This window comes from Corvus moneduloides, chromosome 3, assembly GCF_009650955.1.
Source record: "Corvus moneduloides isolate bCorMon1 chromosome 3, bCorMon1.pri, whole genome shotgun sequence".
NCBI lineage: Eukaryota > Metazoa > Chordata > Aves > Passeriformes > Corvidae > Corvus > Corvus moneduloides.
Genome location: NC_045478.1, coordinates 22,342,257 through 22,366,064, shown reverse-complemented (window position 1 = coordinate 22,366,064; position 23,808 = coordinate 22,342,257). Strand labels below are relative to the sequence as shown.

Genomic DNA, 23,808 nt, shown 5'->3' with positions numbered 1-23,808 from the left:
TCATCCAAAAAAGCTATCACTGCAAACTCTGTATTATGTATTGCATGAGAGATAGCTGAACAACTAATGCCCATCCTATTTGAATGTTTCACAGTAAGAATATATTGATATTTTTGTCTAGAAGAACATCACTTCACCCGTGGAAGAGTTCTCTTGATCTTTTCGGTGAGAGGAGAATCAAAGACATAATTATCTTAAGTGACTGAATTGTATACATATCTTCTGGTGCCAGTTTAAGCTTGACCTGTATTGTAAAAAGTAAAATGAATGTTGCAAGTGCCACCCAGTGACTGTGATTAACCATAATTTGCATTCTTTATTGAAAGTCAATAGTCTGCATGCTACCAGCTGTGAAATTGTGCAATAAGCAATAATTAAACAATGAAGAAGAGTAAATAGAACTAGTTAGGTATGATCTGGAGCAGTGAGTAGCAAAGGTGACTTTTAAAATTTTATTAGCACAAAGCAGGAAAAACAAGGTACAACCATGTGACCTGTGGTTCAGTGAGTAAACAGTGAACATCTGTAAAAGTTTACTAAAATCACACTATTGATAGGACAAGAGTATCTCTACTAAAGCAAGACTATTCATTAAACTTACAGGGCCAAAGGTTTCAAAACCAAAAGGACCATCTCTGAATATCTATCTAACTGCAGTTCACTACCTTTACTGATGGGACTTTTGTTCTCAGAGGCTTGTTGGGTTCCTTGGAGTTTTGAGGTTTTTTTACAGAGGATTGAGAAGTGTGAAAATGAAAGTTTGCTGTTGGTTTGTAGGCTTTTGAAACTTGCCACTGCATATGGGAACCTCTGGCAGGAATTTGGCTATACACTGTTTGCAAGTCCTACTCTATTAGATGCACTCAAAATGAGATTGTTGCAGATGTGTACAGCACCACAGCACAGCTACCTCCCTACAGCAAATTTAAAAGCTCAGTTTCCCTTTGGACATTACCAATGAATTTTGTGTGGAAATAGCTCAAATACAGTTTACGTATTCTATTCTGTTTGTCAAACATAGTGTGAAGCTTCACTTGTTACTGGATCTTCACTTTGCCTGAGGTTTGAGGACTTCTTCTGATGGTGGTATTGGCCTGGGTTTAGCAAGTTGGCCAGGCTTAATTTCAGGCATTTTTTCACCATGTCTGTACACACTTACAGTGACATCCACTGTTTCCCCTCCATACTTGTTCTTGACATGGATGCTATATTTGCCTGAATCTTCTGAAGTCACTCCCTTGATTGTTAAACTGGCATATTTCCCTTGTTCCAGTGAAATTGCATAGTGCTCATCAATTTCAAAGGTCTTGTCGTTCTTGAACCAAACCACTTCAGGGTCAGGATTTCCAAACACAGTACAGGTCAGATTCAGTGTCTGAGGGAGGAAAACATAAGTAATTTTGAGATCAGTACAATTTGTTTAACTAGAATATTCTCAGTATTGCTTTCAGGCATTTTTTATTCTTAGATAATTAAACTAAGATATAGTATCATGCTCTTGAAGACTGAAAAGTATACTGAAAAGTAGAGTCTCTAATATTTCTTTTTCCCTTGAGTCAGACTTTCGACCATCTCACCGGTGACTGTGATACAGTAATAGCCTCAGGGTTACAGTGTCTGAAGATGGTAAGTTGGACTGTCATTGCAGTCCTGCCTGCAGGAGACTCCTGACAACCCATTAGTCTGACATGAGGTTCAGGCAATGATAGTTTTAAAAACATCCTTGAAGCTTCCCTGTACACAGCAGGGTGGAAAACTGAGCAAATCTTTTCTGACCAAGGCCTCCTGAGGTTATTGCTTGAGATGATTAAAAAAAAAATCACTTAAAAATAGAATACACAACATGAATCACTGGACATCGAGTCCAGGTGCTGCTGACTGGTAAAGTGGAAATATTTTATGAAGAATGAAAAATACATAAATACTGGAAAAGTGCTCCTAGAACCATAGAATGGTTTGGGTTAGAAGGGACCTTAAAGATCATCTACTTCCCATTCCACTGCCATGGGGAGAGACATCTTCCACAGGCAGGGACACCTTCCACTAGACAGGGTTGCTCACAGTCCTATCCACCCTGGCCATGTGTAACATACTCAGAAAATAGCTGACATTACGTAATGGACCATCCTGGCAGCTTAGGTGTTTTTCAACCACTGAACTGAGACTTAAGGAGCTCATAAAATTTTGATGAGCATTCTTCCAAATTTTTGTAGATGCACTGCTGAACCCCATTTTGACCACCCTCTAGGTATGTGTATGTAAACTTCATGTATTTACGTACAGTGATCACAGAAAAAATGAAAGAAACATCTGAGAAGTTGCATTGATTAGTTCCTACTTTTTTCACCTTTGCTGAAAACTCATTCTGTGCAAAATTTGGCCCTAGATAACTAAGACACCTTAAGAATTTAACATATGCAGCACTGTGTTAAGAAAGAAAAAAGAAAAAAAAACCAGGAAAAAGTAAAACAAATTAAAAACCTACTGTTAACAACCCCAAACTGACAATTTCTACCAGAATTCTTCCTTTTATTGCCTCCACATTCCCCTTCAGGTTTCACCAAATCCTGATCCAGAGGGAGCTGAGAAAGTCCATCTGTGTTCACACTTGCATGTTTCTGAGCAATGTTTTTTATGATTGATGATAGCTGAATAGATGTCATATAATTCAGAGTAAAAATAAAACAGGAAGAAATTTTCAGTGATCAAAATCACCATATGTTCACAAATAGAAGTGGTCTTGCACAATTCATGCATCCCAAGTCAGAATGCTGAAGGAAGATTTACTCACTCTGGGTACAATCTAGTGGCAAGCTAAGTCTTTGAGTATTCTGGAAGAAGTGATATTGTGTAGAAGGCAAAGTTAACTAATAGCACAGTAGGAAGCTAGGAATAGCAAAGTTAACTAATAGTCTAGTAGGAACTAGACTTACTACAAAATATTTAAAAGAGTAATTATGCAAGCACAAAAATGAAATTTTGGGAAAATAACCTTCTCTCTAATGCCGTGAGTTTTATTCTTTCTGTCCTTTATGTAAGATGGGCAACTTTGAATTACTATTGCTTTCAAAAGCGACCTCATTTAAGAGCAACTAATAAATCATAATAATTAATCAAATCTTAATAAGTTAATATTAAGAACTTAGCAGAGAACAGATATATTCCACAGTCAATTTAGATAACTTGGGTCTGTTCCAATTTATCAAATTATAGATTTGAACTAAAAATCAAATTATTCTCCTTCTGCTTTCAGTTTCTATGGAATCATCTACCTCCCCTCACCTTTAGACATCAAAGTAAACTGCTCAGCATGGCAAAAAGCTGTCCTTACCTTTCCATCCATTATAGTAACGACATCAGGCAAACCACCAATGACTTTACCACGATCTAGGAATTAAAGAAAAATATGGTGACTGTGTGAAGTTTAGACTTCAAAATTACTCATATTTAATGATTTTACAACTTTGTGTCATGACTCACAGTTTTGGTTTTTTGGGTTTTTTTTAAACTTTAAAAAAACAATACATTTTTTGTGATATTTTGGGAGGGTTTTAATGTGTTATATAGTCCCCTTAGATTTTTTTTTGCAGAGATTGTGCCACAGCATTCTAAACTGATACACATAAGAACCCTGAAGCTACTGCTGAGATTGACAGTTTGTGCTTTGGGCCCAGAGCAAAGTAAGGAGGGCATTTTTAGCATCCTGGTGGTATCTGAAAACTAAGGAAAATTTGTTCTGCCACTGTCTTTGAGGGCAGAAGCATCATGTCATCACCAGGGAATAGATATCATTTCCAGTACTCCTACAGTCCCTAACAATAATGAGCTTCCCCATAGTCTGGGTCTCAGCAAGCAGTGCACAACACACAGCAGTAAGCAATCTTAATGGATAGATTTGGTATCCTCAGCAGCTTTCAGTCTCAACACCCCCTTGTATGACACACAATTCACACTTCACTAAATCTCTGCAGACACAAGGTACAGTGGAGGCTTGCAAAATATATAAAGTGTTTAGTGGGTTTCCAGAGCAATTAAAGACAACTAAATCCACAAATTACTACTGTTATTGTGATATTTTGTGCTAAGAGAGGATTTCTGCAGCCACAGAACTCAGTAAATTATGGCAGCATATCATGATGGATGCTTTAAAAAGAACACTAGATCACATTGTTAAACACCTATGATAAAATGTGAAATAAACTTACTTTTCTCAGCAAAAGCAGCTGCCCTAGAGTTGTTGAAAAAGAAAGAGAAACATAAAGTGTTATTGATGAAATTAATAATAAAATATTTTGTGTAAGCAAAGGCACTGTTGTTATGGCATTAAAACACAAAAGATGCAGCACTTACTTGAGTCGCTGGAACTCTGCATATGCATCATCAAAAGCTGTAACAAAACAATTGAGAGGGTTATTTTCCATGAACATGACTTGCACTTGGGGCTCAATACAAACATTTAAACACATACCCATGTTACAGCTTTTTTAAAACCCATGCAGGGTCACACAGTTGCACAAAGAGAAACCAGACTCCTGAAACCTGTGCTGAAAACAGATACAAGACTAAAAAGATGATAACAGTTATAAAACTGTACTATAACTGTTTCTGATCAAAGACTATCTGACTTTACTATAATTCCTCTATTTCCAGTAAAATCTGCATAGTCTATGAAAAGGCACAATATAAATCTGATCTTAGAAATATACCTTGCCCAGACAGATCAAGTGTACGTTTGTAGGATTCCTTGCTACCAAAGATTTCAAAGGTGTAGTTCCCCTTATCCTTTTCAGTGGGTTCTCTTATCTGCAACCAGGCAACATCCTCTCCACCTCCAATCTTCGTCTTTTCACCAGAAGAAATCTTAGATTCCCTGAAAAAAAAAGATGAATAGAGATGAGTTTGAACATTCTTTTCCTGTATATTGTCCATAGGAAATTATCTATAAAAAGTCACAAATGATAACATACTACTCCTAAGCTATAAATAAATTACAACTAATGGGCTCATTTTCTCAGAATAGTCTTTGCTTCCTGATGGGGAGTATGAAACACTTTGAAAACACTTTAAAAATATTAGCTTGAGTTTTCATTTCAAAGCTCTATTTGTTCACTCTTTTCTCTTTCTCCTCTCCTCACACAGAGCTATGCTTACATCTTTATGCACATACACAGCTCTGTGTGAAAGTGTTTAGAGTTCTGTACACTTCATACACAGAAAAATAGAATACATAAGGATTGTAAATTATAGGCGTCTTTTTTTGATGAAGGAAGGATATATTTTGTCTTTCATTAACTTCAAAAATCAATTAACAAAAGATTTTTATAAAGTTATTCTTGCATCAAGTTAAAATACGCTTTTGTTTTTTAAAAAAACAAGAAAACAACACTTCTTAACTGCAGATAAGCAATAAACACTCTTTAAAAAACAATGGCATTAGCTTGACTTATCATCACTTCTTGGTTAAGAACAAAAGAAATGCTCTGCAGATTCAGATCAGGTGGTTTTGTCTGTCCTGAAGAGAGGAAATAGAAGAAGCTATTTAATCAGAGTATGTAAACCAGATCACTTTCAATGGCTCAAAGAGAATTTTCCTCTTTCACTCATTAACTAAGGAAATACTTCTTTTCATTCTTCTTCCCCAAGCATCTTTAGCTGGAATTTTAATAAATGAAGTCAGTTATAGCTTTTTCTTGATCACTCATTTTATTTGCCCAGACCAAGCTGATTTGACTCCATAGCTGGAGTCATTTTGATAGGGAAAAGGTATTTTTACCATTTCCCTTTCTTTAGGGCAACTTCATTGTGTTCAGCCTACCAGATTAGATTTCTGAATAGAAACTGCTATATATTAGAAAAGATTACATATAATGTTTCCCACTCTGGCCTGAGTGGAGGATGAGTACTAGCTCTAGGACTTGTATTGTACTCCATGCTACGCAAGACAGTGGATAATTCAATGCTAGCTAGAAATTTACCTGGTAAAAAAAAAATAAAAAACATGGGTTGTGTAGCCTTTCAATTTTTCCAGGAAAAAAATTTGCTATAACCCCATTTAAAGGATCAGGGAATTTTGGAGAGATTGGTGCATTGGTTGGTTGGTTTTGGTCTCTGTTTTGACTTTAAAGCTCTGATTATAGTCATTATATTAATATAAGAATAGAAATCTTATTCATGCATAATCTGTGTTCAATGATCTTCTAGACAATCAAAGTGTAAGACATTATAAAATCTGAAATATTTAGGGGGTCCTGTATGTAAAAGCAAAAGAAAATACAAATATAAATGTAAATGTAAATGTAAATGTAGATGTAAATGTAGATGTAAATATAAATATATATCAGTGTGCACACTGATATTTCCATATTAGCCATGTAGCATTCTTCAGTTTTATACTTCTATGGGATGGATGGTGGAATAGACTGCCACTTTTAAAACTCAAGCATAAAAGGCAGAGGCAATTTTTTTTTCCTTTTCCTTGCCATCATACTGGTATTACTATCATGAAAGAAGAAGAACTTTATAAATACAATGCCTGAGATATAAATACAGCTACACAGCCTTGCAGAAGTGTTCCTGAGCTCCCTGAACATGATGATAATTAACACTTTGTTTGTGTTTCTGTCTTCATAAAAAGCATTGCAAATTTTGGACAACATATTGATATTCCTGTCTAAGTCAGACCAGGTCATTGTGTGTAATCTTTGCAAGCCATCAAGAAATGTGGAAGTTGAAATCACTGGAAGAGTTTTAAAATCCTTTCAAATATTACCTGCAGTTTCAAACAAGTGAGGGCTTGACATAACAAAGCATTTGAACAAATATTTAGCTGTAGATACACAGATGATTTGACTGTCTCCAAAGTCAAAGATTAATGTAACAAGAGAGTGGAAAACTGTTAGGAACTTTAAAGCTCATTTTCAGCCATATTCTCAGCTCTGAGGGTTATTCTCAAGGTATTCTGTGCCCCATTGAATATCTTTTCAAAGAGAAGTATCAAAATTAAAATATTTTGGGTTACTTAAGACTGTATCAGTTTGGAAATAAAAGCATTCTGTTCTTAACACAGGCTTTTATTAAACTGTGAGAGCAGATCCTTGATATTCACCTAGAACTGGGGGGAGTTTCATCCACTTTAGAAAAAGGCAGCCCTGAATAGGAAACTATGCCCAAATATTTTTCTGTCTTTTAATCAACCAGATAATACAATGGAAGACAAACAGTCTTGTGTGGAATGAGAGAACACAATACTATAGATTCCTTTTTTTCTGTGTGTTACAGCCCTCCTGATGGATGTTGGACTAGCCTTATAATATTTCTTTTACCCTATGTACTTTCTATGTTAAAAGAGAATATATTGTTCTGCAAAGAGAAATTCATTAATGTGGTCCAGTTGTTAAATGAATGCCCCAGAATAGTAAATACTAAATTGTAAAGACAGCATATTTTTCTCAAGTAAAATTGAAAAAAATATTCTCATCTACCTGTGGCTCCAGGTGACTTTCATTTCTTCATTGTAGTATTTCAAGAAACACTGGAGCCTTATTCCTTCCTCAGTGCAAAGAATCTTCAGTGGAGAAGCTGACTTACCTATATAAAATAGAGTATATGTGGATCAAATAGGAGAGATAGTGGAATGAACAGGAAATAGAGGAATGGATTATTTGTACTGTCTGGACAAAAGAAAATTCAAGACCTGGGTCATGATTCTCAACTATCATAGAGACAATTGTCATACCTCTCACAGAACATCTGCTGATTTATAACAGATGAAAGTTCAGTATCAGTTTATGACTTTATTTTCATATACAAGCATTATGACTGGCAAGATCCATTGTGAAATAATGATCTAGGCATACAATTGCCATGAAAGAGTATTGTAATGATTCTAGTTACATAAAAATTTTATTCTTGTGCAAACCCTGTTCTTTCAGTGGAAAGAACAGCTTCTCACTGGGAACAGATCCAGAACCTCATTCTCTATATCAAGAGAATATATTCACTTACTAATGGGAAGCAGGAAGAAAATTATTGCTGCAACATTTTCACTGTATCTAAACCAAACAAACCAGGTGGAATAATACTTTGTTCCCTTTTAATAGTGTCAATTAGCAAGGTCAACTGCTTGTTCAGAAACTTAATAACATCCATAATAATGTAAGCATCAGGACTCTCAGAGATTTCCCACTTAAAATAAAAATTCTCTGTCTCACCCTCGCATGACTTCAAAATAAAAAACCACTACATGAATATTCAAGACAGCATTTACTTACCACTCACTCCACTCAATGCCAGAATTATATCGTCATAAACTGCAGAGAGAAAGAAGAAAAAGGAAGAAAATGTACCATCAAAATTCAATCAGTATATAGCTTTGTTACGTTCAGTTTAATTAAAGCAATATGGGAAATCTTCATATCCTTAAGCAAAGAAAACCATTAAAATTGCAACAGGTGTACAGGACAAATTGGAAACTCTCTGTGTACAGCATATGAATTCTCTGCTGTGTCACTCAGTATCTCGGCCTTTTGTGGAGACAGCTGTCTGCTGCCAAACCTTTGTCTCTCTCCCTTAGGCCAGCAAAAAGAAAAAAGTCATTAAAACTGAATAGTTCACATTCAAAGGAGAGTGCAGGTGAAAAAGAAATTATCTCATTCTTGGTGAGGTTTCACCTTCTCCCTGTAGGATGGCATTTGACAAAAGTAGTCTTTTAACAGCAAGTGAAATAAAGCAGGTATCATATCAAGCTTTTGAAATACCACAGAGCTGATGGGTTTGTAGCAGGAGAGAACCCCAGATACAAGGGCACAAGAGTGAGGAACCCTTTCATAGCAGAAGAATCATATTCGGTGACACCATGTAAGATAGAAAGAAAAAGAAGCACCATAGTCTAAATAATGCATAGTCAAGACTGAGGGATTCTTATTCAATGCTGATGAATTTTTATGAATATGGAAGACAGAGAAATGAGTGAAGTTCAGAAAATACTACTTATATATTTTTTCTGTTTTGATCTGTATATGCACATTTTTGTCTCTGCTAAAATAAATCATGATTCAGTCCCATAACTCTTTGCAATCTCCAGTACGCTTCTGCTGATACCTTGCCATAAGGAAATGAATTGCATATTATATATACCTTACATTTCACTGTCTGAGATGGTAGGGTTATGTTAACCATACTGTCTAAATGAGGGTGGGTTTTTATTCTGAGAGAACAATGGGCAGAATTTATGCAAAATAAATATGCCTGGGAGATTATCAATTGATAATACAGTCTTCTGCAATAAACCACATCTTAAGAACAGCCAGATACTCATTTTTCCTCTTATTACAGGTACTTCCTCCATCTGCTGAAAAGGAAAGCTAAGATCTTTGGTAAACTGGGTTAATTTTTTAACATGTCTTTCTCCTTCTAATACAAGCCTGCCAAATATACTCATTATTTGGGTCAAATATCTACATGCAGGTGGAATTAATCTAGATTCACTTTGGCCTAGTTGGTGGGACCTAGGCAAATAAGCCCAGGGAAGCTCTCTTCACACAAGTTAAGTAAAATTCATTCATGTTGGCAACAGATCAGTGTTTGTTATGGACTCAGAATATTCTGAGTTGTCAGGAGCATACAAGAATCATCAAGTCCAAGTCCTTAGTGAATGGCCCCTACAGGGATCAAACCCACCACCTTGGCATTATTAGCACTACACTTTAACCAACTGAGCTAGTCTCAAGGTCAAAGAAAACTGACAGTTTTGACAGAAAAAAACCCCATAATTAGAAATAGAATTACAGTATCTCACTGTCATGCCTGATATCATATGAAACCTATTCTAAATGGCTATCATGGGTGTATTTTAGACTATATTGTCTCATTTGAATTTAAATTCATTTGAATACCAGTGCATACTGAACTTAAAGTAACCTGCCCCATAGAATATGCAGTTTTCCCTGCTCCTGCTAAACTTCTCTTTTTATCCTTTATGTTTCAAGGCTAACTCCACCATTTAGGAACCCATTGTGTGGTATTACAGTGCAGTTTTTATGTGTTGCTGGATGACATTTTCAAAGCCTCCTGGACCCACAGAATTAGATACAGTGAATTCTCTAAATAGGCATTTCACTGTACATTTCAAGCACAACAGTCTGCCATACCTGAAGAATAGTCCCTGGAAGCTGGACCCCTGACCATATGATGGAGACCTACTGTATGTCTTGCTTATTCCAGTGGTCAGGATACACATACACAAATCCATAGACTAAGGGAATGCTATCTGTGTATATATCAAAGGACAGGAAGGGAGGAGGTGATTGATGAGAACATATTGCAAAGTGTGGGACCTGAGCACGACATAAAGAGTATGGAATAAGGGACAGAAATTGCACTGGTTTTGGCTGGGATAGAGTTATTTTTTTCATAGCAGCTTTCTGGTTTTGTGTTTTGGATTTGTGACTAAACTAGTGTTGATAACACAGGGATGTTTTAGCTATTGTTGAGCACTGCTTGTACAATGTGGAAGTCTTTTATTTCTTCTCTTCAGACTGCGTCACCAAGGGGAGGCTGGGGGTGCACAAGAAGTCAGAAGGCAAAACAGCCAAGAGAGTTGACCCCAAATGAACCAAAGGACATTTCATACCATATGACATCATACCCAGTATATAAATCTGAGGGGAAAAGGAGAAAGTAAGGAACATTTGGAGTGATGGTTTTTGTCTTCCCAAGTCACTGTTATATGTGATGGAGCCTGGCTTTACTGGAGACAGCTGAACACCTGCCTGCCCATGGGAAACAGTGAGTGAATCCCTTGTTTTGCTTTGCCTGTATATACAGCTTTTGGTCTACTTATTAAGCAGTCTTTAGCTCAATCCAGGAGTTTTCTCACTTTTCCCCATTCAACTCTCTTCCCCCATCTCACGGAAAGAGAGTGAGCAAGTGGCTGTGTGGGGCTGAGATGCCAGCTGTCACTAAGCCACAAAACAGTTTTATGATTTAGAATCAAAATCCCAGTCCCCACTGAGGGTCCCACATCAACACAGCACTTAATTGCTTTAGGGTTTTTTGTAGATATTAAAGCTTAACAAACCTGAGAGAGAGCAATCTCACATAAAATGGAGTGTCTGTCTCATTAGAAACATACTTGATCTCTTGCCTATCAAAGTGCTAGAGATTAATCACAACAATGCCCAGTGTCGCCCCTCCTAAACTGCTGACCTGCAGTTCAGGTCTCTACAACATAAGAGAAATGAAATGCAAAGAACGCCAAAATATATGCTAATTTGCCATTTACAAGGATAGACCTTTGACATCTCTGGACAACAGGCAGAGATCAGTATTCCATTACAGTAAAATGGAATGTTACCTTTTCCTGATAATTCAAGAGAAGATACATCATGACCTCTGTCATCTGATAGTGTCGCCTTATAAATTCCTTCATCTTTGCGAGACAGCTACAAGGAAAACACAAGATGTTTACTGACAAACTTGATACTACTAGATAGTACTGGATTTGCTCAACCCATGCATGATTTTCTAAATAAAACAACATACATTGTACTGTCTTCTGGATAAATAATTTTACCAGAGTGGAGATGGAAACTATAAATGATTTTTTCATGCTATTTTTATGGAAATGCATTTAGTTCTTAAGCCTAAAACCTATTCTGATTTCAGTTCAATTTCATCTAGATACCATAAGGTTTTTTGTCTTGCTCCAAAAAGACAGGATTTGTCTTGGTCAGTAGAAATTACAAGCACTGTAGTAAGATAACAGGGCATAACTTCAACCTACACAAACTTTAGAAATGCAATTTTTCTTCAACCAAAATTATTTCTTTTTAATTATGTAAAGCATAACACAAAATCTATATCCTGCAATATCAGCTCCTTCATGCTGCTTTCATTCAAGCAGCAACTGTAGTCAAATTATATCTATGCTAAGTAAATAATTAATTCATTACCCTTGGAGAGTTTACATTCTGCAATCTATCACAGTGATATTGCATTAAAGTCAGTAGGGGTTTTTGGTTTTTGTGATTTTATTTTAATTTCTTTTAAAACCTGAAGGAAAATATACAGTTATATATGGATTGGAGATGACTTAATACTTAGACTTACACAAATCCACAAGCACATAAACCATAGCACAAGTATCATATAATTGAATGACAAGCAACAAGAGCAATCCAAGACAAGCAGAAACTACCCTCCCAAAAAAACTCTCCTCAACAAAAATTAAGCCACTGGTAAGACAGTATCCTCTTTCAAGGGAAATGAAGGAAGGAAATTAGAAGAATATGAAGCCAATAAATAAAAAAATTAGATGGAATGTACATTACTGAAAGTAAAAAATTCAATCTGGGAGGTTTTGTCACTTCACAAAGGCAGCTACTATATAAGTTAAGGTTTCAGATAGAAGATGGGTTATCCTGTTTGCATAAAGATAAATCTTAAGAAGCCATAAACTTCAAACATTCATTTTAAGCAATAAAACTGAAACACTGTCAAAAATGAGGTGCTTGAACAAATTGAAAAATTAAGGAGTAGTAAGAAAAAATGAGAGAGTTCACCCAAGGACTCTGAAGCAACTTAAGCATGAACTCTGAGCTGATAACAAAACCAGATACTCTTTGCTAGCAATAGTAATTCACCAGCTAATTGAAGGGTAGAAAATATGTTTTTTCTTACAACTGTTCAAAGAAATCATGACAGCTGGTTTACTGCTTTGTCTGGAAAATCTATAGTGTGTCAGCAGAAGCTGTAATTTGTAATTGGCAGGTGATACAGTACCTTGGGAATACTGAGGTGACACTCTCCCTTCTGCAGATCAGGCAGCTCCACAACCTCAACCCCAGAACCATCCTTATACCACTTGAAATCAGTCTCCTTCTTTGTATTCGCAACCTGTACAACAGAAAAGGCACATAAGCCTTTTATAAGGCTATGTCCTGAGGAAAGATATTGAACTGTGGGAAGTAACATAGATACTTTCAACATATGAAACCATTTTTTTGTAACACGTGTCAAAAAAAGTTAAGTAAAAACCAATTTCAACCAAGTCCTACTAAGCAAATCTTAGTCCTACAGTATTTCTTTGCAGCACAGTATACAGGTTACAAGTTCAGAGCCCTGCAAAATCCTTAAAGAAAATCCTGGCAATCTCTTCACTTAAATGGTTTTGCACCCTAGCTCTGTGCTTGCGGTTTGTCTAGAGATAGCTGTGAGAAGAAGTATCTTTGAAATTAGAGCTTCTGAACTCTCCTTTATCTTTTTGTGTTTGCCTTGTGACTTCAGAGAGTTGTAACACAGAACTTAGGCCCCATCTTAGTCTTCGGCCAATTTGGAGATTTATCCTAGCTACCTAAGCAATGTCTCTCATGGCTAAGCTGCAGAAAGCAGCTGAAATTACTATTCTGACAGCATCCAAGACTTCAAAATTGTGAGCTGCACCAAAAATCCTTTTTTATTTAACCTTCTACATTGACTCCCATGGGGCATACAAAGATCTGAGGAATCCTAGAAATTGCAGTCTCTCCCAGCAAAAAGGGGTTTAACAATGTAGTGCATATGCAGAGCAGTAGTTTGAAAGCATGAATTTTGCTGTAGTAGCAGCAGCTCATGAAAACAATGCATAAATGGAGTACAGCTGTACCTCAAACACTGTTCTAATTTTTATATAAAGATTGTGTATTGTATACACTTAAAATATTGCTGGATAAATTACCCCAAACTGAATTCAAAGAAGCTAAAAGTGCAGCTCTTTTTAGCAACCCTGGCAATATATGTATTTTTTCCACTAGCTTTCAAAAACACTATGGTTTATTTGACATCACTATCCCCACACCCTTCTAAAAGTCATAAAAATGCAATGGTATTTTCATGTGTAGCCTGAATTTCAGTCAGTGTGGCTTTGGTAGAAGGACAGAGCTGGCAAGATATTTCTTAGTCCCCAGGCAGTTGCTTTAAAAAGGCTCCTTAAAGAAAAAGCAAAAAACTGAACAAATGGCTAGAGGGCAGCCTGGAACTTAATACAGATCTGCAATAGTTTTCAAGTGGCTTCCTTGGAGGAAAAAGCATGAGCCAATTTCTAACCCTTTTACATTAGAGAAGTCATTCCATAGATGAACAGTTCTATGAAAGCTCTCTGTAGAGATGACAGATAGGAGGGTCTTCTATACTGTTTCCCAGACATCTCTATGAAACATGCTCAAGTTAATCATATCTGTTGTTGCTTAATAACCAGTGTGGTTGCTATGGATCTCTGAGAGTATTTGAGATCACCGCTTGGCCCTAAGCAATGAATTTCTAGAGAAAAGTGAGCAGCATTTTACATTTAGCAGTAACTACGAAGTGGCTGTTCCTGTAGTCCTATGACATGAGTGGCAATTTTATTTGAGCAAAGCCCGAAGGAACAAGCCTTTAATGCTTTTCAACAATTTTTCATCAAAGACTGTTAGCACTCAATCTGACAATAAATAGACTGAGTTTCAGACACATGCAATTTGCAGTGCTGAAGTTATTTCATGTTGACATTTACTATGAAATGTTACTTTTTTCACTGTTTAGCCACACACCAAGAATCTTGCTTTTAACAGACACAGTACAAATAAGGGCCAAAGTTATGCAAGAGCAAGTAGCTTCTGAATGTTCTGAAATTTAGAATTACTCGAAGAAAAATGACAGTATTTGCTGGCATATGAAGAAAAATAAACACAAAACAAAATGCAAAAAGCAAACACCATCAAATTATCTTTCAAATGCGCAACCATGTTCCACTGGCATTGAGGGGCTACAATATCAAGAACACGGTCATCAATCCCAGCTAATTCAGAACTAAATACTAAGTCAATCAAAAGTCAGTCAGGTCCAATCACACTGAAAATAAGGGATATGTGAGGTAACATTTGATATACTCTTCTATGGCACAATCCGTATTTGTCCATCATTACTGTTATGGGCCTGGACCGTACAGTCAGTCCTCTGCCCTAGACAAGCTTCCAGTTGATGTGGTTTCCTAGCTTCCCTATGTCCTGCTACAGCCTTTAAGAAAGTCAAGGTAAAATGCCCTCTCTTACAGATACTTCCTTCGCATTATCCCAGGCTCTTAGAAGAGGTAAAAACTCCCTTGATTTTCAGAGGAGCACTAAAAATAGCCTGAAAGAGACCTGGGTCAAATGTTACGATATGGCCTGGAACGGCAGAGATGATTCCTTGATTGTTCTTATTACCAAAGAAATAGATCAGAGTCGCCACACTTCTGACTTGTTTATCAGGTACCTGGAGTTTGAAGGACAAATCCAGGCTTTGTTTTTCAAACTCTTCCTATGTACAAATATAAGTTAAACAGCTATAAACAACAGTACCATGTGAACCTAATGGCCAGTCACATACTAACAGTAACAAACATTATAAGGTCAATAGCATAGTTAAAATGATGAGTGTACAAGCAGCGCACATCCTAGATTTCATTTACATAAAATGTTCTGACCTTGTGAACAAAAAGCACACTGGTGAAAAGCAAATAATCAGATGCTCACCCTTTCACATCTTCATTGCTATAAATGGGCTCAAGAGTCAATGAAAGAAGGATAATTTCAGATTAATTTGTAGAGAATTAACACTAGCATAACTGGTTCAGCAACATTTAATTCCCAGTGTGAACGAAAGGATAAGCAGGGCTCATGCCTGAGGCACGTGCATGAAGAGATTATAAAGTACTCAGCAATGCAGCTCAGAACCAGCAAAGATACTGTGTTAGCTAATGAGTGTTGAGCCCTAACATGGGAGCACATGGAATGGCAGCTTCAGCACCAGGTCAGTTCTGCTGGGAATAACTTGAGGTTAAGGGTCTCTTAGTTAATGAGCAGCAAAAAAACAAAAAAAAAAAAAAAGGAAAAAAAATCCCACAAATGTGCATGTAAATTGCTCACAATGAATCATTCAAGATAGTTTAATTATAAGCCAAAAGTTATTCAAAAGAAGAGGAGAAAATTAATACAAAAGAGTCCACATTACAGGAAAAGAGAAAGAAGAAGGGTTTGATGCCTTTTGAATTCAATTTACTTAGTTATTCAGACCTCTAATTAGTCACACTAGAAGAGCAAAACAAATGAAAATTTATCCGTTCAGAAAGGCATATCAAGATGTTAATAGCAGAAGTTACACTGAAATCAATACACATTATCATTACCTAAAATTTAAAAGCCATTAGCCAAAAATAATTTTAAAATTGTGTTTTATAACATTAATTCTAGAAGTCTTTGCTGCACATTTGATTACAGCTGATTAAACAACAGATGCTTTGTTAGAGAAATCAGAAAATGGTAAAGAAGAAACTCTGGCTTTTTGTAGCTCTTTTTTGAGGAAGAAGAAGGACCCTTAAAGGATGTATATTTTGTGTAAATTATTCTTATGGCTCACAATTTTTATAAAGAATTGGACCACCTAATAATACATTTAGAAATGTCCTATTTTTTTTTGTTTTCATTAACCCTACTGCTGAAGAATAGTAAGTCAGAAATGCCCATATTAAAATTTTCTAAATAATAAAAAAGAGTTTTCATATGAAACTTCTGATTTTAAAGGTATCTAAATCCTTCTTCACATTTTCCTACTTCAATTTTTCACCAACACTTTCTAAAAGTATATTTCCTTACCTTACAAGAAAGTAAAACTTCACATTCCTCTGTAACCTTCCAATGCAAAAACTCTGAGAAGTGAGGACCTAAGAAACAAAAAAATCTTAAAGCAATGTTGTAGAACAAAGAATATCAGAAAGATCCACTGAAAGAAAGAAAAAGGATGACAATTACAACATCCTTACACCAGAGCAAGAGGGAACTCCTGGACTACCCATAGAAGGAAAATCCTGCAAGTTTTTATCATATTGACCCAGTGTCTACATGACAGGTTAGAAACCTGAGTCTCGTCTCGGTATGAATCAAGTAATATTCCAAAATGTGAAATGGTGAGTGAGAGAAATCAGTTTACTGAATACCTTTGTGCCAAATTGCCAACTAAGCAGAGGAAAGAAACAAAGTAGCTACAAACAAATGTACAAATAATGTATTTAATGTAAAAGCAACAAACCCATGACAGACACTGTTTTTTCCCAAATAATGTAAAGTTTAAAAATCTATTAAATATTACAAGCAAAACAGAAAATACTCTGTTTCCCCACTAAGGTTCCAACTCTGTAAAGAAAAATATCCTGATGAAAACTTGCTGACATATGTAACCTTTATAAAATTATTGTGTTTACTTATCTCAATAAATATATATGTCTTTGTGTCAGCAAGATCAGGGCCCATAATTCCAATACCCAAACCTAGAAAGTTCAAGACTTTCACTTAAATCATTGAGAATTGAAAGATTTTGTCAGTTTATGCTGTAAGTGGTGTAATTTTTTTCTTCAATCAGTTCTAAACAACCTTAAACAAAAAAATAGAATTACATTACTTTTATACAGAATCTTACCTATGCTATTTAGAAAAATATTTTTAATTATTATTGTTAGTTTCATCCTGAAAGCCATGTGCCAAGTGAAAATTACAAACTAGAGCTCAAGCTCGATTTTTTAAGGATTTCACAGGGATAGAATACTGAATTAGGTATCCAATAGTAATTTCTTCGTTCAGCTGCAAGCAATATAGATAACGAGCTTATAACAAACTCTACAGCTGTATAGCAACTACGCAACAAATATACATTTAGTTCCTGGAATTTTGCCTGGATAGAAACTATAGGGTCAAGCTTTTAATCTTCCTTGTCTGGCACCGCTTGTCTTGGCTGTCTACTCTTCTGTCAATTATATTGAACAGACAACTTGTATGCTTAAAACTAAATGTAATTAAATGTTCTGTTGGATCAGAGCCTACATTAGGCACACTTCTCATGAATATTGAGCAAAGATAACCTTTTGTGAGAACTTCCAATTTTTCTCTACTTAGTGAAGGTTCTGTCACAAATTGACAATGTTGGAAAATAAGAACCACCAAGGATTCAGGTGTCTCCTAAAATTGTACAATATACTCATCTTCTAATAAAGAATGGAAACTGTAAGCACTTAGTATTGACCAGGGATAAATCGTTAGCTGTAAACTGCGCCTAAAGTCACCAATCTGCTCTGTCTTACCTTGTTTTCTGAGAAATTCCTTTCGTTGGAGCTCAGACTCAGCCAATACTCCCTTGAAAGCTAAATTTTAGAAGAGGTGAATGAAAAATGAGTTAGTCACAAAATTACTCAAAGAATAATTGAAGTTCATTTCTTCATCAAAGTTTCAATGTTTCAATGTTTCAATGAACATACCATCTCCAATGAGAACTAATGAAGACTGGTTTTTGGCCTTTCCGTCCTGAATCTGTACTGTGTAGGTACCTTCATTGTCAATTGTAAATTTTTCCATCACCATTTCTATAATGCCATTTGGACGGTCACAATTTATTTTATGCCTCTGAAATAAAGAAATAAGTTCCTTAGTATAGTGCAAATTACTTATGATTCCTATTGAATAAATTATGATTTATATTCCTGCCTCCACAGTCAACCATTTTCATGTCCTTTTAATTGTAAACTAAGGAAAGAGGATTGTGATTTTATTTACTGTTGTACAACAAGATCCCAGTGATGACAGAAACCGCTGTGTGCAGCTGCATTTGGAATCCTCGAGTCATCATAATACGGATGGTTTATATTTGAAAACAATAGTTTATGGCACTGGGCGTATTTGAAGGAGAGCCTACCAGCCCACCTTTAGCTGCATTACAGCTTCCAGTTCAACAAGGGGGTTTTCTAGGCAGAAGCGCAATTCCTAGCAGAGTCCAGAAACAACTGGAAATATTATGTTTCTCGACACAAATATGGATCTTCAAATAAATCCATCACACCAAATCCAAAAAGTCGTCCCTACTAAATATCTGAGACATACGTAGTAGTCAGTAGTGGATCTCATTTTCTTAGTAAAAAGAGTTAATCTTGGAAGGGTATGATGATTTTCTCATTTAATGCTAGGTGTAATTTTCAAAGAACCATAAAGCAAAAGACCATGAGAAAAGTAGCTTGTGCAAACTCAACAGAGCTTCTGGGAACCAAAAAGGATCTGCCAAGTCCAGCAAAAGAGAGGTATAACTCTGTCAGAACATATAGTTACCCATTTAAGTGTTTGCAGAATACACAAACCACCAAATATTGACTTGAATTCAAAGTTAAATATGCTTTTCAGTGTTTGTGTCCTTTATGTGTTTTCTTTCTATTAAATATTCCAGAAAGATTAATTATTGGCAAGCATCATCATGGAAATAGAAAATTGTAGGCAAATATTGGACAATCTTTGCAAAATATGTGTTTTGAATTTGCAGGTTCTGTTTTAGATACAACCATGTTTTACTAATATCCTCTTTTATTCAGTGAATTACTAAAAGCCCTGTTACTTTCAAGGGTATTATACATACTGTTAAAAGGAGACATGATGTCTTATAAAGAGAATGTTTTGATAAACCTGTTTATTGGTCTCCAAAAGTAAAAAATGATTCTAAAGTAACAGATAGATAAAGTTTAGGGGATGAGACGAAAGAAGAAACGTAAAAAAAGCTAGTAAAAATGCCACTTATTAAATTCTCTAGGATCTTACTGAAATTAAAGAACCTCTAAGTTCCCTAAGATCCAAAAGTAGTAGGAATGACGCCACAGATATATCTGCTTTAGCTTTAAGGGACATGTCTTGCCCAGCCTCAAAAATAGACTCACTGTTGTATGGATTACACATCTGGAAGAACAGTGTAGACATAGTCAAGAAATTTACCATTCAGTACTGGCATTTTCAAATCTATAAATCCTTTAAGTCTTAGCCAGGTAACAGAAGAATGAAGAAAAAGAAAAGACATGTAATTAACAAAGCAGTCAGCCAACAGATTGACCAGGATAATAATTTTTTAAGGGATACGCATGTTAATTTGGATACGCAATTTACCATACATAGTGAAAAGAAAGATACAATGTCAAAGAACAAGACAAGATTAAATCAACTGGGAAACTAAGTAGAAAATCCACTTATGTAAGAGTTCCTCTGTAAGAGTTACAGTGATAGGTGAGGAAGGTTAAAAAGAGCATTAATAAACCTACCCAAACTATCAAAAAGTGCAAACTTCAATGTGCAAAAGTCAAATTCTTGCTTACAGTCTCTTGCCCACAGAGGTGAAGGACCACACTGGCATTTACTTCATGAGTTCCCAGGGAGAACGTTAAGTAAATTTTGCCAGAAGCAGAAAAGTTAAAAAAATAAAGCAAGACATATGTTTTAATCTGATTCATTATCACACTTTTTTTAAATTTCCTACTTTTATTAAATGAAATATTAAAATATCGAAATAAAATCTAAGTAAATGCGGCTCAGTTCATTCCATTTTCAGCTTATTTTGAAATCTTACGAAAAACACTCCCTGTTAGGACCTAGCAGGAAAAATTTATCGCTTCAGCCAATGTCAAGAATCAGGCAACAATTCAGCAGCATAATGGTCTATTGAACATGTTCAGTGACTGTAGCCCAGTCTCCAGACAGGTTTTAGAGTGCAATTAGGCTTCTAACTATTGCCATTATGAAGCAAGATGAAGTTCAATGATTTTATGGGCATCATAAATATTAGGCTTTTATGTGACTTTCCACAAAAATATCATCTGTCTCCAAACATAAATGTCACCTGTGGGTTACTAATTAAAGAGGTGAAATAATGCAGCTTCATTTCAAGACTTTCTCTGATGTCAACACTTCCGAAACATATGCGAACTAAAAATAGCTCATTCTTTTCCATGAACATTGCCAAGACAGAGTATTGTCAATTCAATACATCTTAGGCATGAATATTCAGGGTTTCAGTTCTGTGGTTTATTACTTCTTAAAGCAAGAAAAAAAGAGAAGTATTTTACTCAGAAACACTACTTCTTCCACTTGTCAATATGTAATTAAAGTAAATGCTCTTTGCTTTTCTATGGTATAAAAATGCTGATAAAACTTCTCTGACCCAAACCAGGATTTGCATTCTCAGGAATAAACTGAATCTTTCAAACAGCTGCACTGGAGATTAATTCTTCACAGGAAAACGTATTTCTAGTGCTGTGCTTATGGCCTGTAGATGAACAATACTCTTCCCCTGCAAAGGCATGACCTTGCTTTTTTCTCAGCCCAATCTGAGAGCTTTTTTATGCCCCTTTATATGAGAGGTCTTCCTAGAGCTATAAAAATGCAGGAAGCTGGTGGCCTATCCTTTCATCTCTATGTAGCTGTTCAATGCCCAGTTTCCAAGCCAAAATTTTAAAAACAAAATAGAAAGTGATGCTGTATAAAAATTTAAAGTCTGTGAACATTGCTGCATTGTCAAGTGCCCTCCACATTATATGTAAAACTAGTAATATGAGCCTCAGAGAACAATGTCTTGTTGGACGGAATCCAAAACTGTACTTGAAGCAGCCTTTTCTTTTCCTTAAGCCATTTTTCTAAAATATTTGTGCTAAACACCAGTCTGTGTGTAAATTCTCCTTCTGTTTGGCTGTGGATCATCTAGTTACCGAAAATGGATAGAGAGAGTCCAACTCTTTTTCCAGTACAAATAGGCTCACACTGAAACAGGAATTCTGTACTGCAAAAAATATTTGAGTTAAAGATTGGCCTTCCTTTCAGGTATTATCACACCTTAATAACATGACATGAAGGAACTATAGGATCCGGAGAACTACAGGTCTGTCCGCCTGACCTCAGTGCCATGGGATATTAAGAAGCGGATACATCTTGAGAGACACCAAGCAACATTCACAGGACAGCCAGGGGCTGAGGCCCAGCCAGCATGAGCTTGTGACAGGCAGGTCCTGCTATACTGACCTGATAACCTTCAGCAACAAGGTGACCCACTTAGTGGATGAGGAAGGGCTGTGGATGGTGTCTACCTGGAATTAAGTAAAGCCTTTGACACTGTTTCCCGCAGCATTCTCCTGATGAAACTGGTTGCTCACAGCTTGGATGTGTGCACTGGTTCCTGGCTAGATGGCCAGGGCCAGAGTGGTCGTGAACGGAGTTAAATCCAGTTGGTGGATATCACAAATGATGTTCTCCTAGGCTCAGCAGTGGGGCCAATCCTATTTAATATCTTTATCAATGATCTAGAGGAAAGTATCGAGCTGGGTGGGAATGTTGATCTGCTGGAGCGTAGGAAGATTCTGCAAAGGAATCTTGACCAGTTGAATAGATGGCTCGAGACCAGCTGTGTGAGGTTCTACAAGGCCAAATGCCAAGTCCTGCCCTTGGGTCAAAACAACTGCAGGCAGCACAACAGGTTTGGGGAGGAGTTGCTGGAAAGTGGCCCAGTGGGAAAGGACCTGGGGATGCTGGTCAACACCAGGTTGAGCATGAGCCATCAGCATATGCCCAGGAGGTCAAGAGGGCCATGGGCATCCTAGCCTTTATCAGCAGTAATGTGGCCAGCAGGACCAGGGCAGTGATTGTACTCTGCACTGGTGAGGCCACATCTCAAATCCTGTGCCCAGTTCTGGGCCCCTCACTGCAAGAAAGATATTGAGGTGCTGGAGTGTGTCCAGAGAAGGGCAACGGAGCAGGTGAAGGTTTGGAAGCACAAGTGTGATGAGAAGCAGCTGAAGGAGGTGAGGTGGTTTAGCCTGGAGGAACAGAGGCTCAGGGGGACCATAGTGCTCCCTACAACTGCCTGAAGGAGGTTGCAGCCAGGTGGGGATCAGTATCTTTTCCCAAGTAACAAGCAATAGGACAAGAAGAAATGGCCTCAGGCTGTGCCAAGGAAGTTTAGATTGGGTATTAGGAAAAATTTCTTCACTGAAAGGGATGTCAAGAACTGGACCAGGCTGCCCAGAGAAGTGGTTGAGTCACCATCACTGGAGGTATTTAAAAGACAAGCAGATGTGGCCCTTAGGGACATGGTTTAGTGGTGGACTTGGCAGTGTTATGTTAACTGTTGGAACCCATGATTGTAAAGGTGTTTTCCAGCTTAAATTACTCTATGATTCTATGATAACAATAGAATCCTGCAGGTTTATTAAATAAAATCACTTATGTTAGTGCTCAATATGTACTTACATCACTGTTTTCGACTTCTTTATCATTAATAACAAATCTGAAAGTAGAATCTGGAGATAAGCTTTCAGCCTGAATCCAGAAACGAACTTCTCCTTTATCAAGAACCTCATAAGCTAATTCTGATTTCAGTGGTATTGCTACAAAAAGAAAAGAATCAAAAGTCAATAATGCATGAAACCTTGTGAGAAATAGGAATATCATAGTAAAATGTTAGTAAATTTCCTTATTATTTATGGATTTCTGGATATAGAATAAATTTTAAGCAGGGAAGAGTCCTCTAATGCAGCCTTTGGCTGATTTTTTAATTAATTTCTCAAAGGGAGAAGAGAATTTACTTACTGTATGTACATTGTGTAAGGATTTGGTAATCCTAGTAACAATCTATAATCTATTGTCAAGTTAAAGTTAAAAGACATTTAGGAACAATGATTTTATTGATGTCAACTAATATTCTTCTAAACAAACTAAAAGATAAGGAAGCTAGGTGTTCCACAGTAAATGAAGCTGCCATGAAAAATGAAGTTGCCATTGTCTCAGGAAGAATCTTTTGGGGACTCCAGTCATTGGTATGTAATTATATTCCTTCTAGAAATATCCAATAAATTCAGATCTTCAACTTACTTGGATTCTTTATTTCATAGCTTAATGCCATCAAACGTTCAAACTCTGAAAATAAGAAAAATGTCCATGTTTTAATTTATTCTGAAAAAATACAGACAGCAAA

General features: G+C 36.4%; 1 protein-coding gene across 2 annotated transcripts in view; it reads right to left on the bottom strand.

Moving 5' to 3' along the window:
* Positions 1–287: 287 nt before the first annotated feature.
* MYOM2 (myomesin 2) overlaps positions 288–23,808 on the bottom strand; it is a 76,574-nt gene continuing 53,053 nt past the window's right edge. For both annotated transcript variants that reach the window (XM_032104594.1, XM_032104595.1), the window contains 14 exons: positions 23,706–23,750; positions 23,085–23,221; positions 18,299–18,443; positions 18,125–18,184; positions 16,647–16,714; positions 12,781–12,894; positions 11,354–11,441; positions 8,271–8,309; positions 7,482–7,587; positions 4,707–4,870; positions 4,351–4,387; positions 4,206–4,228; positions 3,332–3,387; positions 288–1,375 (listed from right to left, as the gene is read on the bottom strand). In XM_032104594.1, coding sequence (XP_031960485.1) covers positions 1,049–1,375; positions 3,332–3,387; positions 4,206–4,228; positions 4,351–4,387; positions 4,707–4,870; positions 7,482–7,587; positions 8,271–8,309; positions 11,354–11,441; positions 12,781–12,894; positions 16,647–16,714; positions 18,125–18,184; positions 18,299–18,443; positions 23,085–23,221; positions 23,706–23,750 — 1,409 coding nt within the window. In that variant the 3' untranslated portion in view covers positions 288–1,048. The remainder of the gene's footprint in view (positions 1,376–3,331; positions 3,388–4,205; positions 4,229–4,350; positions 4,388–4,706; positions 4,871–7,481; positions 7,588–8,270; positions 8,310–11,353; positions 11,442–12,780; positions 12,895–16,646; positions 16,715–18,124; positions 18,185–18,298; positions 18,444–23,084; positions 23,222–23,705; positions 23,751–23,808) is intronic.